General features: G+C 31.3%; 1 protein-coding gene across 5 annotated transcripts in view; it reads left to right on the top strand.

Annotated features, from left to right (window-relative positions):
- The window catches only part of HDAC4 (histone deacetylase 4), a 115,646-nt gene extending 99,431 nt beyond the window's left edge, over positions 1 to 16,215 (top strand). For 2 of the 5 annotated variants that reach the window (XM_075302517.1, XM_075302515.1), the window contains exons 7-14: positions 3,421 to 3,554; positions 4,338 to 4,487; positions 7,437 to 8,269; positions 8,350 to 9,651; positions 9,728 to 9,847; positions 11,960 to 12,394; positions 12,537 to 12,670; positions 12,725 to 16,215. In XM_075302517.1, coding sequence (XP_075158632.1) covers positions 3,421 to 3,554; positions 4,338 to 4,487; positions 7,437 to 8,269; positions 8,350 to 9,651; positions 9,728 to 9,847; positions 11,960 to 12,394; positions 12,537 to 12,670; positions 12,725 to 12,794 — 3,178 coding nt within the window. In that variant the 3' untranslated portion in view covers positions 12,795 to 16,215. The remainder of the gene's footprint in view (positions 1 to 3,420; positions 3,555 to 4,337; positions 4,488 to 7,436; positions 8,270 to 8,349; positions 9,652 to 9,727; positions 9,848 to 11,959; positions 12,395 to 12,536; positions 12,671 to 12,724) is intronic. The other 3 variants (XM_075302516.1, XM_075302519.1, XM_075302518.1) reach the window with 3 other exon arrangements.
- The last annotated feature ends 670 nt before the right edge of the window (positions 16,216 to 16,885 follow it).

Here is a 16,885-nt window from a genome sequence, read left to right as displayed (position 1 = left end):
ACCATAAGTGTAATCAGAGTTCTACGATGAAAATCAATTAAATTGTAATTGAAGCAAAGTTCCGAGAAAAGTCAATTAAATTCCCAGCAAAAAAAGGGATCCAAATTTGTGATCCGGAAGTAGTGCAAACTTGCATCATCTCCAATGAATTTTACATGGACTTGTCATAGGACGGAAATACTCTATTTTTGGATCCTTTGCATTGCCTTAGAAGTTGGATGAAGAAATTTAAAAAAAAAACTAAAAAAAACTAATTTTTTGTTACACTTTTATTTTTCTTATTGTCTAATTTTTATAAATTGAAAAACTTCTTCACTCAGCCATAAACGTCATTGAACACGATACATCAAAACGACCGATACATCAAAACGTCTATTAAAATGTTTGTGATATGAACCTGATACACCACCACGGCATGACATTCTAACTACTTCCTTGAGATGTTCTTTATTATTATGAATGAAAAAATAACGTTTGTTCAAATCCCACCAGCGGCAATTTTTTATTAAAAATGTTCCTAAAACATACTCAGGCTGGGCTCCTGAGTCGATATAGCCATGCCCGTCTGTCTGTGAAAACATTTTTGTGACCAAAGTCTAGGTCACAGTTTTAGTCCAATCGACTTCAAATTTGGCACAAGTATGTGTTTTGGCTCAGAATAGAACCCTATTGATTTTGGAAGCAATCGGTTCAGATTTAGATATAGCTTCCATATATATCTTTCGCCCGATATGGACTTATATGGCCCCAAAAGCCAGAGTTTTACGCTAATTTGCTTAAAATTTTGCACAAGAAGAACAATTAGTTCTGTAGTCAAGTGTGCCAAATTTTATTGAAATCGGTTCTGATTTAGATATAGCTCCCATATATATCTTTCGCCCGATATGGACTAATATGGTCCCAAAAGCCAGAGTTTTACCCCAATTTGGTTAAAATTTTGCACTACCCAGCAAAAACTAGGTAACCACATCTCATTACAATTGGCATTACCAGGAGCGCAGCTGTCATTACACGTTGCATTACATTGCGGTGAGTTATAATGACTAACTTGTAATGATAAAAATAAATACTTCTCGGTAATTTTCGAATTGTTATTCTCAAATTTTTATGCAGTTGGCTGTTAATGACTTAATAAAATAGAATAAATGTTGGTACCATTACGTATAATTATTCACATATTTGAGTTTTTGCTTAAAAAATCAAACGGAATATGTAATGTAACGGTAATTCTGAACATTTTTCCGTTAAGACATTTTTATCACAAATATTTCATAATAATTGTGCTTTAAATTAATGCCATTAACATATTATGTTTTAAATAAATGCTTTCTTATACCTCATTCACATACACTTCAAAAATGCACTTAAACTAGATTTCAAATGCCATTTGCCTTATAAACAAGGGACTTAAATCCACTTTTAGTAGATTTCGAAACTAATGTGAATTGACTATTGGATATATTATAACGTAATTCACGAATCCAACTCCCTTAAACAACCTACATTTATTTTATTTTAAGTGTGAAATTAATTTGCGTGTAATCTTATTTAGATGATTTATTAGATTTTTTGTTTATTTATACAATATTCGTTTCTATTCAAGTAATGCTCCTATTACAGTATTACTCGCCATATATTGATCCATTGTAATCGGCGATAGAGACCAATATTTTCGAGATTTGGTTCTCTGAGACAATAAGTGGCTATTTTGCAAATTTTGGTGTATACAGTGGATAACGGATATAAGAAACTCAGTAAAATACACAATTTTTGTTTCTTATATGCGTTTTTTTCTTATAGGCAATTATTTTTCAAAAGAAAAAAGAGTGTATGGTGTTTTTAATGACTTTCTTATATGCATAATTTTCTTATATGAGATGTGCTTATATCCGTTACCTACTGTATACGAATAAGTGATTACATATTAGGTGATTATATGCTCTAAAACTACTTATTTCATGGCCGAAAGTATGCCACCTAGGACATGCGTATGTAAATGTAATCCGGAGCGATGCCAATTAATAAGTGGTTATTTATTTTTAAATAGGCTTACATACAAGATTACCGAGTAATGAGAGTTTTTGCTGGGTAGGAGTACAATTAGTAGTGTAGTCACGTGTGCCAAATTTTATTGAAATCGGTTCAGATTTTGATATAGCTCCCATATATAGCTTTCGCCCGATTTACCGTCCTATGACGACAGATGCCAATTTTTTACTCCGATTTAGTTGAACTTTTGCACAGGGAGTAGAATTAGCATTGTAGCTATGCGTGCTTAAAATCGGTTCAGATTAATTAATTAATTGATGCAATTAAGTTTTTTAATTGAAATGTCTTCAATCACAAAAATGATAGTATCAATCACAGTTTTTATTGGGCATAGAAAAAAATTCTTTATTAAAAAATTAATAATTAAAAATTAATTAAAATTAAATTAATTAAAAAATTAATTAATTAATTAATAAAGTTAGCAAATTTCAATTAATTTTTTAATTGATTCAATTCAAAATTTAATTGATGTTGTTTGCAAAACTCAATTAATTTTTTAATTAAAAAAAGTAACTACAGTAATCCCTCGATTTACGCCGTAATTGGTTCCGGAATTTGACGACGTTAATCGAAACGACGTAAACAGAATTATAAATTGCTCATACTTACTTCTAAGTCCATTTATGTATGTATGTGCGTGTACATAATAAAAAACTTCAAAAATAAAGGTAATTCAGTAATTTCGGTAAGAAATTAAAAAAAAAAACAAGAAAATATTTCGATGTCATCATCGTTGATACTTATTTTACTAATGGAAGGCGTTTCTGATAAAGTGGGCAAAAAATCGACGACGTAAATCGATTGGCGACGTACATCTAAGTTTGATGGAATAAAAAATTTGACGACGTAAATCGAAACAACGTAAACCGAGACGACGTAAATCGAGGGATTACTGTATATTCAATTATTTTCTGAATTGACTTAGAGTTTTTATTTGGATTAACAATTGATTGTTTGAAATACATTTTTAATTAAAAATTAAAAAGTTCATCACTTTTTTTAAGTGACTTAGTCTTCCGAATTTATTTAAAAAGTTTATTGTATCAATTAATTTTTGAATTAAACATTTTAAAATTTTCAATCATTGGCTTAATTAACTTAATGTTTCTATCTTAATTAAAAAGTTAATTGTCTCAATTAATTAATTGAAAAAAATTCTACTTCAATTAACTTTTTAATTGGAAATATTTTAGTGATATTTTTTGTCTGTGTAGAAAAGTAAAAATATTTTTATAAGTATTTTTAAAAATATTTTTAAAAGTATTTTTAAAAATATTTTTAAAAGTATTTTTAAAAATATTTTTAAAAGTATTTTTAAAACGAAGCCTTCTTAAGTTCTTTATTATATGTTTCTTTCTTTTCAATTTCTAGAAGCGTGGTTAAAAGCTCTTCTGGCGAATCACTACCCGCTGGTGCTGTTACCAGTTCTCATCCTTATAAAATACCCCAACCACCGCCATCATCATTACTTAAATATGAAGCCGATTTCCCCCTACGGAAAACTGGTAAGAACTTGCTTCGATTTGTTTTTTTTATCCGCCTGTATTGTATGTTCATAATTATTTTCTAATGATTTTTTTGATACCTCTAACATCGAATGAAATATGGAGGCAGGTTGTTGTGTTGTCAATGCTGTTAATAATGCATGTTTTAACGCCCATCCCCCCCTGTCCTTTCTATGAGCAAAAAAAATCGAACGTTGTTGTTTTTTTTTTTTAATAAAAATGCTTATTAACACCTATTCTTTTGATAAATAAACTAAAAAGAATCTATCACAAATCAATCCACTTTGTGTGGAATAGTGAAACTTAAACTGAAGCAAAAATCATGATTTGATAAAACTGAAAATGTGTACGAAAGATATAGAAAAATACTATAAATCAATTAGTTAACATATTTTCAAATTTTCGGAATACTTAGAAAATGCGTGGATACATTTAAATTTCAGGAATTTCAAATTTGGCCGAAAAACGTGATTGACATTTAAAATTCTTTCTTTTATTAAGACATACAGTGAAACTTCTCAAAAGTGGACATCCACAGTCGTCTAAATTTTGTCCATAATTGGAAGGTGTCCACTTATGAGAGGTTCATTTTAATGTGATACTATACCAAAGGACGCATGAAATTTGTCCACTTTTTAGAGGTGTCCAAGTTTGAGAGGTTTCACTGTAGTTTTATTTGTACATATAAATTGGTATATAAAACAAATTAATAATTTTTTTCGCATAAATAATTACCTTACGATTGTAAAAATCTATGTCTCTGTATATATAACATTTACACAGCATCCGAACCAAATTTACTAAAGATGCGCTTGAAACAAAGTGTCATAGAACGAAAGGCCCGTGTAAGTGGACCAGCTGGCTTAAGAAGGCATGAGCGCCTATTGCAGGCGGCACAAAGAAGGCAACAGAAACAAAATTCAACTTTAACAAGTACGTATAAATTAGTTTAAGTCTTAAAATCTATTTAAAATTTACAGATACCATAATTGGATTGATTAGTTTTTTACATTATAACTAAAGACTGTTAAATGGACAGACAGACGAATGGACAAACGACAACACATCCAGAGTTAATGCAAAATAATTTTACATCAAAATTTCTAAAAACAAAAAAATTGAGGAAAAGGTTTGATTTATATTTATTTTATTTTATTCATAAAAGCTTTTCGTTTTTTTCTCGTATTTAAAAAATTTTATTTTAAAAATTTTTATTATTGTTTTGATGTTGTTTGTTATGTTTTTTTTTCGCCTATAATTATATTTCGATATTTTTTTTTGTTTAATGTTGCGCTTTGTATTAACTCAAATTACTAAAACACTTTTGTATATTAATATCTAAAGATTTGTTTGTCGGTCCGTAAAAGGATTTTGTCTTAAAGGGTGTTAGCGTTCTATCTTTTACTCATCAGAGGAAATGCATAGGCCCTTTTTAAGTTCGAGTTTATCTGCTAAAATCGGTATTTATAAAGTTATAGTGAACTTTTTAATAATCCACTTTAATATATAATCCACTTTGTGATTAGTTGCTTTGGGCTATTCCCCCCATCAAGTTATAATACAGTTTGCAAATTTATACCTTAGTGATTTATTTTTGATTTTAGCAACTAAACTCGATCTTAGTACCCACCTTTACTACACACAAAAAAATTTCACGAAAATGTTTCCAATTAAAATTTTAATTGAGTTTTAAAAAATATTAAATTAAAAATTTAATTGATTCAACAAACTTTTTAATTGAAACAAAAATCAATCACAAAAATAATAGTATCAATTAATTTTTTAATTGACCTTCAATTAATTTTTTAATTGATACTATCATTTCTGTGATTGAAGACATTTCAATTAAAAATTAATTGGTTAAATTAATTTCGTGATTGCATCAGAAAATTTTTTTTTGTGTGTAGAGAGAAATTTCGTTAAGACATTGTTATCGATAGTTTATGGTGTATCCCATAATAAACACATGACAACCAGCCTTATCGACAGACAGGCAGGAATATGAAAATATATTAATTATGGGTAGCCAAAACTTAGTATAGTTGTTTAATATGTTTTATGATAGATATATACAGGGTGACCCGATTTTAATTAACGATAATTGTGAGTACCAGGTATACCGGTATGAAGTGAGCTTCAAGATACAAATGTCTCGAGCCCTTTTTTGTTTGTTTGCTATGACATCTGTGAAAAATATTTAGTATACATCAAGTCATTGAACATATTTATATATTTTTTTTGATCGTGTTAAAAATGCCGAATTTTGTACCAGAAAGTGATGATTTACGGAAAGCATTAATTTTTTGTTTTTATTTCAAGAAAAGTGCTGAAGAATTTTTAATTTTTTGTTTTCATTTGAAGAAAAGTGCTGCAGAGTCGCATCGAATGCTTGTCGAGGGCATATGGTGATCATGCTCTATCGAAAGCAATATACAAAAGGTGGTTTCAACGGTTCAGAGATAATGATTTTGATGTGAGAAATTAAGAACGTGGAAGACCACCAAAAAAGTTTGCATCCGCCGAATTGCAAACTATATTGGATGGAGAGTCAAAAGCAGCAGGCAGCAATGTGAAATGTTGCACAACAAACAATTTGTGACCATTTAAAAGCTATGATAAAGAAAGTGTAGAAAATGGGTACCACATGAGAAAACGCTCATTTCATACCGGTGTACCTGGTGTATACCTAGTATATCTTTAGCGTAGAACATATGATCTCCACGTAATTCTAGCCATTGTCTGATCTTTAGATCATCACGAATTTCGCATATTTATAATTAAAACCAAGTATATATTTGGGTTAGGGTTATGAACCGATATGAGCTAATTTTTGTACGGTTATTGGAGAACCAAATTTCAACTGGATCGGATGAAATATATTCCTCCATGGGGCTCCAGATATCAAATTCACGGGGTCAGTTTCTATAGGGTCTATGGACCAATTTCTGCATGATCAGTAAAAAACATATACTGACATCACTTCAACGGGATCGGATGAATATATATAAACACCACGTAACACATTTCAACCGAGTCGGTTAACATTTGAACCTACCTCCAATAGACTCCGCAACCACGGTTGCCACTCGAACCAAAAATAATCTAACAGAATTTGAAGGAAATTTTACCAAAAAAAGTACCAAACAAAACAAACTTTTGTCAAAATTTAATTTCTCAGAAAATTTTGTCCAAATTTTATTTCTATAGAAATTTTTGTCAAAATTTTATTACAATAGAAAAATTTTTCAAAATTTTATTTCTATAGAAAATTTTGTCAAAATTGTATTTCTATAGAAAATTTTGTCAAAATTTTATTTTTATCGAAAATTTTGTCAAAATTTTATTTCTATAGAAAATTTTGTCAAAATTTTATTTCTAAAGAAAATTTTGTCACAATTTTATTTCTATAGAAAATTTTGTCACAATTTTATTTCTATAGAAAATTTTGTCAAAATTTTATTTCTATAGAAAATGTTGTCAAAATTTTATATCTAAAGAAAATTTTATATCTATTTATGAATTACCTTAAGTTAGAGGGGAATATTTTGCAAAATCTACCAAAACATTTAAAATTCTACCAATTTACCAATCAGTAAAAAATCTACCATTTTTGGTAGAATCCTACCAACTGTGGCAACCATGTAAGAAGTTGGGGATAACTCTTTAACAAGAGCATTTGCCCATACCCCCAGCATACGGTATTGGTTGAGAATAATGACATACCATCAGCGGTTAGGTTAGGTTACCATACGACAGATTTTCATGAGTATTGGCATATATTGGCAAATTGAAATTAATTGAAGTGGAAATTTTTCACAAAAGCATTTCTTTGAATCATCTTTTTAATCTCCCTTTTTCTTTCTCGCTCTCGTTATCCTTTAGATTGCAATAGTACACCTGATTCTGGTCCAAATTCTCCTCCATCGTCTTGCATGTCGAATGCATCTACGGGTAGTATTGTTGGTCATAGTCGTGGCTCACCCACAAGTGCCCCCATTCAAGAAGAGAACGAAGACGGTAGTCACTATCATCCTGGCCAACGAAGCAGCATCAACGATTTATCTCTCTTTAGTTCACCTTCAATGCCGAATATATCGCTGGGTCGTCCACATTTACCAAATGCCCATAATTCGGCAGCAGTAGCGAATTATGCCATGTTTGCAGCTTTACGTCAACACAGTGGTATGCCTCCAGTTGGAGCTCCAGCCGGTCATCAACCACCAACATATTATAATCCTATGGGTGTACCGTACGGTAGGCAGGCAATGTCTGCCACTTCCAGTGCCATGATACCACCAGCTGCAGTAGCAGCGGCTGCAAATTCCTCACCGAATGCAATATCAGGACCTCCACCCCAGTCTCCTGTAGTACGGTCAGCGTCAGCGACATCCACATCATCATCACAAGCTTCGCTGGTGGGTGATGTGGCTCCTCCTTTGGCCCATGCAGCTTCGGCGGGTTGTGCAACAGCTTTAATGCATGTTGCCTCCACGGGTGGTATACATGCGGTGACAGCCCATTCTCCACAATCCTCATCGACAAGTATATATGGACAACCAATCACCGATGCTCAGGTCGCTCAGGCCCATCTCAATAAACAGGGTCATAGGCCGTTGGGACGAACACAGTCAGCCCCTTTGCCCTTGGGTCATCCGATGTTAACCGGCAGTACGCATCAGATAAATATTGCCCAAACTCATTATGAAAACAGTGATGTAAGTGCCGATGACCATAGTTCGGAAAGATCAAATTATGCTAAATCTCTCTTCATCTCTTTTTTGCTTCCTTTTTTCAGGCCGAACGACAGGCTTACGAACAACATATGTTGCTAACACAAAAAATTCGTCAAACTGTTCTCACGCGTAGTGGCGCAGTACGTGATACTCAACAGCAGCAGCAACAACAACAGCAGCAGCACCCACAACAACTCAAAGAAGAAGATGCCGCCGAAGTAATGGATCTCACCGACAAAAAGAAACCTCCAAAAACGGTACTTACCAGTACCGTGATAACGAGTACCTCACAAAATCTCCCAAATGCTTCTACAGCTCCCGCCTATGCTGGTCCACCACCTGTTTGTATACCAAATAAGCCCAACAAGTTAATGCGCAACAAAGAGTACCTGGAACAGCAACGTCAAATTTTGTATATGCAATCGCTGCAAATGGATGAGGCCGCAGCAAGAGGTATGATACGGCCGTTATCGCGGACATTATCCTCACCTTTGGTTCATTTGGGGCCCCATGGTCTGAGTCAAATACCCGATACGGGCCAACCTACACATGTTCCCCATGCCGGACCCATAGTAACTTCCTCTTCTGCAGACCATATTCCGCCAGTTAATTTGTCCGTACATCCAGTGCATGGGCGTCATTTAATAGATCTTTCGAATAGATATGTGACCGTTGTGACCGGAAACGCATCTTCATCGCAGCAGCAACATCACATTGCTGCAGAAACACTTTCGCAATCGCCACAATCACAACAGGGAACATTGCCACCCACAGCTGGAAGTGTGAGTCCGCACAAAATAACCACCGGGTTAGCCTATGATAATCTCATGCTCAAACACGCCTGCATATGTGGCAACAATAGCATACATCCTGAGCACAGTGGTCGCTTACAGAGTGTATGGGCCCGCCTGAATGAGACAGATTTGGCCAAACGATGTCATCGCTTAAGATCTCCCAAAGCCACTCTGGAAGAAATCCAGAGTGTTCACACAGAAGCTCATGCCATGCTCTTCGGTTCGAATCAATGTCAATTGGCTGCAAATCGTCAAAAGCTAGAATCATCGGCTCCATCTGCAAGCTTTGTAAGGCTTTCGTGTGGTGGTGTTGGCGTTGATTTGGATACAACCTGGAATGAGCATCATACAGCTTTAGCAGCCCGCATGGCTGCCGGTTGTGTTTTAGATTTAGCCATGAAAACAGCAAAGGGTGATTTGAAAAATGGTTTTGCTGTGGTTCGACCACCCGGTCATCATGCTGAAGCGAATTTAGCCATGGGCTTTTGCTTTTTCAATTCAATAGCGATTGCAGCTAAGATTGTGCGGCAACGTGTACCAGAAATGAAAAAGATTTTAGTTGTAGATTGGGTAAGTTTTCGTCAAAAGACTAAGGGTGAAGATCAGTATCGTTATTTAATTTTAATTTTTGTTTTTCTGCAAATAGGATGTACATCATGGTAATGGTACACAACAAGCCCTTTATGGAAATCCAGATATTTTATATTTATCGATACATCGTCATGATGATGGAAATTTTTTTCCTGGCACTGGTGGACCAACAGAGGTAAGTGATGGTATTTTTAGGAAAAGAAAAACGTCTATTTAGATGTTTTAACCATTTTCGGTTTTTTGTTTATTTCAAACTATTTAAAACGTCCCTTTCAAATTTAGGAGCTTTGTATCCAACGATCTTTCTTCTTCTAGTGAAGATCTTTCTTCTTCCAGGGTGCACACCCAATCCACATCAATGAAGGCAATAACAGATTTTACGGTTCGATCACGAACCATATTGGAACCAAGGTTGCCACAGTCTTCACAAATATTCTAAAAAAATTAAATTTTGCCAAATTTGCTATAGACATTTTTTTTCTATAGAAATAAAACTTTGCCAATATTTTCTATAGAAATAAAATGTTGACAAAATTTTCTATAGAAATAAAATTTTGATAAAATTATTTATAGAAATAAAATTTTTGACAAAATTTTCTATATAAATAAAATTTTGACAAAATTTTCTATATAAATAAAATTTTGAAAAAATTTTCTATATAAATAAAATTTTGAAAAAATTTTCTATATAAATAAAATTTTGACAAAATTTTCTATAGAAATACAATTTTGACAACATTTTCTATAGAAATAAAATGTTAACAAAATTTTCTATAGAAATAAAATTTTGACAAAATTTTCTATAGAAATAAAATTTTGACAAAATTTTCTATAGAAATAAAATTTTGACAAAATTTTCTATAGAAATAAAATTTTGACAAAATTTTCTATAGAAATAAAATTTTGACAAAATTTTCTATGGAAATAAAATTTTGACAAAATTTTCTATAGAAATAAAATTTTGACAAAATTTTCTATAGAAATAAAATTTTGACAAAATTTTCTATAGAAATAAAATTTTGACAAAATTTCCTATAGAAATAAAATTTTGACAAAATTTCCTATAGAAATAAAATTTTGACAATAAAATTTTGTCAAAATTTTCTATAGAAATACAATTTTGTCAAAATTTTCTATAGAAATAAAATTTGACAAAATTTTCTATCGCAACAAAATTTTGACAACATTTTATATAGAAATAAAATTTTGACAAAATTTTATATAGAAATAAAATTTTGACAAAATTTTATATAGAAATAAAATTTTGACAAAATTTTCTATAGAAATAAAATTTTGACAAAATTTTCTATAGAAATACAATTTTGACAAAATTTTCTATAGATATAAAATTTTGACAAAATGTTCTATAGAAATAAAATTTTGACAAAATGTTCTATAGAAATAAAATTTTGACAAAATTTTTTATAGAAATAAAATGTTGACAAAATTTTCTACAGAAATAACATTTTGACAAATAAAATTTTGACAAAATTTTCTATAGAAATAAAATTTCGACAAAATTTACTTTTTTGACAAACTTTTCTATAGAAATAAAATTTTGACAAACTTTTCTATAGAAATAAAATTTTGACAAAATTTTCTATAGAAATAAAATTTTGACAAAATTTTCTGTAGAAATAAAATTTTGACAAAATTTTTTATAGAAATAAAATGTTGACAAAATTTTCTATAAAAATAAAATTGTGCCAAAATTTTTTATAGAAATAAAATTTTGACAAAAGTTTTTATAGAAATAAAAGTTTGCCAAAATTTTCTATAGAAATAAAATGTTGACAAAAGTTTCTGTAAAAATAAAATTTTAACAAAATTTTCTGTAGAAATAAAATTTGACAAAATTTTCTATCGCAATAAAATTTCAACAAAGTTTTCCATAGAAATAAAATTTGGACAACATTTTTTGTAGAAACAAAATTTTCTGTAGAAATAAAATTTTGACAAAATTTTCTATAGGAAAAGAATCGGTAAAGAGGTATTTCACCTCTTTTTAACCCAATCTAATCTAACCTTAACATACGTTAAGCCTACGTGTAATCAATGTCATTTATTTAAAAAAAGTTCCTATCATACCTGACAATAATTTTTGTGGTCCATAGAAAGGATGCGTACATGCTAAAATGAGTACCGGTTTAACAGCAGCTCAGTTAATTGTAAACTCACTGGCAATCCTTATTTTGCATCCCTTGAATGGAAAAATCGTCTGATAACAATCCGCTAATTGACCTTTTCTAATTTTTTATTCGTTTCTTTTAATTATTTTTTTTTCCAGTGTGGTACTGGCCCTGGTTTAGGCTATAATGTTAACATTTCTTGGTCCGGAGCATTGAACCCGCCATTGGGTGATGCTGAATACATTGCTGCATTCCGTACTATTGTGATGCCTATTGCACGATATTTTAATCCTGATCTTGTACTTGTCTCGGCGGGGTTTGATGCTGCTGCTGGACATCCGGCACCCCTAGGAGGTTATCTGGTATCGCCGGCCTGTTTTGGTTATATGACACGCGAACTAATGCAATTGGCCCAAGGTAAAGTAGTATTAGCTCTAGAGGGTGGATATGATTTGCCAGCTATATGTGATTCGGCGCAAGAATGTGTAAGAGCATTATTGGGTGATCCCCTATCGCCAATAGCAGAAAGTGAACTAAAGCGTCAACCATGTCAGAATGCAATAGACACTTTGCAAAAGACAATAGCGATACAGGTAAGTAAAAAAATGAGAAGAAGAAAAAAGTAAAAATTGGGCATATTTCTTTTTTTACTCTAGAATATGCCATACAAAAATTGTAATTTGTTTTTAATTTTTTCTTAATTTTGTTTTCAATTTTTTTTTGTTTGTTTAACAGTTACAACATTGGCCTTGCGTTAGACGTTTAGCCCATACAGTGGCCATGTCGGCTTTGGAGGCTTTAAAAATCGAGCATGATGCATCGGATACTGTAAAAGCCATGGCAGGCTTATCAATGCAGTCTTTGAACAAGTAATTGCTTTTACCCCATCTACTGTACAAAAAAGATTGCATTTTAAAATTAAGTCTCTCTGTTTTTAGAACACTTTCTTGTGAAGATTCTGAAGAACCCATGGATCAAGACGAATCGAAATAGATGACAAACAAAAATCTATTGAGCAAAAATTTGTTGTTATTACATTTGGCTGGCAGTGATTTTTCGTATTTAAAATAACAAAAATACTGCCAAAAACTTCGGTGTCAGGTTTCACCGAGTAAAACATTTGGAAACTACAGCAAACCCCGCTATTAATATTACACAGCGGGATTGTTGTCGATTTTTATTGTTGGGAAAACATTAAAGCTGAACATATATTTATAAATAGCTGAAGCGCTTATAAACAAAACACAAATTACCTTCTCGAATTCCCCAGGTTAACTGAAAAACAAGAAGGAGTATGGCACTTTGTGTGGGGATCAAAATAATTCCACGTACTACACACGCCCCCCTTTTTGCTGCTGAATAATCAACAAGAAGCACTCAATCATCATTGTGTTTTTTTCTTATCGTATTTGGAACTGCATAGGATTTTTATGCGGCATTTATGTGTTTTTTTTTTTGTATTGTTGTAATAATATTTTTTAGAACATATGTGTAGAGAGAAACGCACACAGACACACACCCATTATCTCATTAAAGTCCCATATGTATTTGCAGGACATTTGCGTATGCATGTCGATAAGATAATTTGATTATTGTCTTCAAGGATTACATTGCATTACATAAAGGCTACAAACAAAAAAAATCGCTAAAGCTCCGTATGCACTTCTAGCAAAAATTATAATTTGCATCGGTCATGTATTTATTATGAGAAGAAATCCTGGACAGTCGATAACAACGTCATCACGGAATTTTCTTTAAAATGTCATGTCATATATGGCAATGTAAACAATGTGATCAGTTTATTTTGCTCACAGAGTAGTTTTCGGGGTTACTTTCGTGGGTACACACAAACACAAAGTATTTCAAAATGATTAATTTTACCAAAAAATAAATTTGGGATGTCGAATTCGGAATTCATGGGTTCAAATGCAAGCGATTTCAATTCAGACAAAATTTGCATATTGGTATGGTCAGAACAAACCAAAAAGTCAATTTTCCAAATTTTCGCGAATAAGTTTGCCAAAACAGACCACATAGACCAATGGGTCTGTAGCCACAATACCTAAACTACGATGGATGCTGGAATTTGCATTAGAATAAATATTTGGTTTATTAAATATTGAATATTTCTTGGCGAAAATTTGGACCTTCCAGTTTTTTTTTTTTTGATCTCCTAAAAATACAGATTCTTATTGGGAACCACAAAAAAAATGCCACGGGTTATTTTGGATCGTAATATTTTTGCTAAAGCTGCATACTGAACTTCAGAAAGAAAGAAAAAAATATGTACACAATTCATTGTTACCAAAAAATAAACACAATTCTCTGAAAAGTACTTGAATTTAACAAAATTTCAAAGCATCATATTTGAAATTGATTTCAATTCAAATATTCTTCAAATGTTTATGTTTTTAATGAATTGATGTGTAATGTAATTTTGAATCTTTACATAGAGATTTGTATGTAAATTATTATTATTATTTCTTTTTTATTTTATTTCGTACGAAGATATTTGAATTTGTTTTATTTTAATTTAGTTAAAAACAATTTAACTTTTAAGCTAAACAAATAGAAGAAAATCCTCTATTTTAAACTATATACTGCCTGATATACATACGTTTTGTATGTATGTGGTGGGTATGCAATACAAGTGGCTGTGCCACTTAACTTGAACTTTTTTTTCTAATTTTTATCGTTTTTAGTTTAATTATAAAGTTATAAAGCATTTAAATCTAATTTAAATGCCTTACATTATAAGTTACTATTATTATTATTATTAAAATATATTATTTTTAATTATTATAAAATAAGAATATCAAATTTACACTTAGAAAAATATGTGTGTTTAAACGAATCTAAGTCATATGTTGGTTATCGCTTGATGATCTAAGGAAAGTTAAAAAAACATCTTTCATACCATATATATATATATAATAAAATGTAACGTATACTTGCAAACGATCAAAATGAGATTCTTCGTTGAATTTTTCTTCTTCTTGTTCTTTGTAAAGAATTTAACATATTTTCATTTCATAATTCTACGATTTACCATAGATCATAGAGTATCACACAAACAATAAATGAAATAATCAAGTACGTCCATATAAAATAACATCTATTTTTGATCTTTGCAATTTAAATATTAATTGTCAAAAAAAAAAAACGATATTGTGATTGTAAAAATAACAGGCATTTTGTTATTGATTAAATAAATTTCTAGCCCCATAAAGTTCATTAGCAGAAAGTATGTTATTGGAAAATAAAAACGTAGTAGAAACGTATGCAAAAGTCTTCCTGAAGTGAATTAATGATTGCGGAAATAGTAAATAATCTCTATATAAGGGAGCCATCGTGGTGCGATGGTTAGCATGCCCGCCTTGCATACACAAGGTCGATTCCTGCTTCGAACCAAAAAGTTTTTCAGCGGTGGATTATCCCACCTCAGTAATGCTGGTGACATTTCTGAGTTTTGGAAGTTTTTCCAAAGGCACAACGTTAAAAGCACTCCCAATGATGTTTAGCCCAATTCTCAATAACAACTCCCAGGGAATTTTTTTCCCTGTTCCCCTATTCTAAACAAAATCTCCCTGGGGAATTTTTCTTTATTCCCTTTTCCCTTATTCTAAACCAACTTTGAAAATGGGAAATTTTTCCCTTGGGGAAAAATTGGTATTACAAATGACAATAAAAAGGGAAAAACGATGACATTTTTTTGGAATAATTTCCCCAAAAAAATCAAGGGAGTTGTAACCAAAATGCATCATTTCTCTGTAATTTCCGGTCAAAAACCTTAAATTAAAATTGATGATGGGATGCATCCAACTACCGAATGCTCATCTCATGGTCACAGAACTGTACATATTTTAAAAATTCTTTTATATAGAAAATAAAGGTTTTACATTTAAACTATAATATCCCTTCCTGTTTTAATGTAGGTGCTTGTTTCTTCAAGGAGCAATAATGCGAACATGTGTCCCGCGTGGTGTAAAAAGCTGAAGAAATTTACTAGTTTTCTTCTTCCGTTTTGATGAAATATATCCTATTCGGGCATAGGTGTCCTTTAAATATATTTATGACTTCTTTATGAACTTTGTTCAGGCTACCACCTTCGACAAAAAAGCGTAGCACCTAATCTTACTAGTGGAGATAATCCAAAAGAATTGCGTTGAGGTGGAATGTGGGCTGCTAATACAGGTATTTGAAGGTTGGATTATTTACCCTATAATATTGTATCACAATGGACTGAATAGTCTAAGTGAGTCCGAATCAAATCGGGCTGCCACTCTATAAATCCCATGAACTAAGTAGCAACCTCTTCATGTAAAAGTATGTAGTTACAACGATTCAGGTAACGCCTCTCCTCAGGTACTACCATAAATACGGCACTAAATATTTTTGACGTTTTCGCGTTTAACTCAACTTTTACATCAATTTAATACAATTTAAATTCAAAATTTTAATATTAAAAATTTATTAAAGTAAAACAGTTGAAGTAAAACAGCTGACTTCGAATACTCTGAATTATTTTTCCCACGTTATTCCCTTCCCCTACTGTTTAGAATAGGTAGACTTTATTCCCGGAGAAAATGAATTCCTAGGGAGCACATTCCCTAGGGAATATTCAGAATTGGGCTGGTTCTTTATTTTAACTACCCAGAAAGTTCTTTTAATTAAATTTTTTATAACTTGGTTTTTCCATACTTTTAATAGATAATTTTAACTTTTTTTGTTTCAAATAGGTTAAAAACAGAGTAAGAATTCATAAAATGGTACAAATCATTTAAATTTTGTCGACAAAAATGCTAAATCCAATCTGGAAAAATTGTGAATTTTTGAAAATATTTGAGGCCAAACGTTTCCGACAAGCATTAGAATCCATTAAAAATTATAAAAAAATATTTAAATTATTTTTTTTGACAAAATATCACAGAATTTTTTAATTTACATCCAAAACATTGAAACATTGAAATTATAAAAAAATATAAAAATTATTTATTTGTCAAAATAGCACAGAATTTTTTAATTTACATCCAAAACATTGAATTCTGTTCACACATAAAGAAGTGATTCAAATTCAGTGCAAC

This window comes from Haematobia irritans, chromosome 3, assembly GCF_050003625.1.
Source record: "Haematobia irritans isolate KBUSLIRL chromosome 3, ASM5000362v1, whole genome shotgun sequence".
NCBI lineage: Eukaryota > Metazoa > Arthropoda > Insecta > Diptera > Muscidae > Haematobia > Haematobia irritans.
Note: the sequence above shows the minus strand (reverse complement) of the source record. Positions and strands in the feature narration are given on the sequence as shown.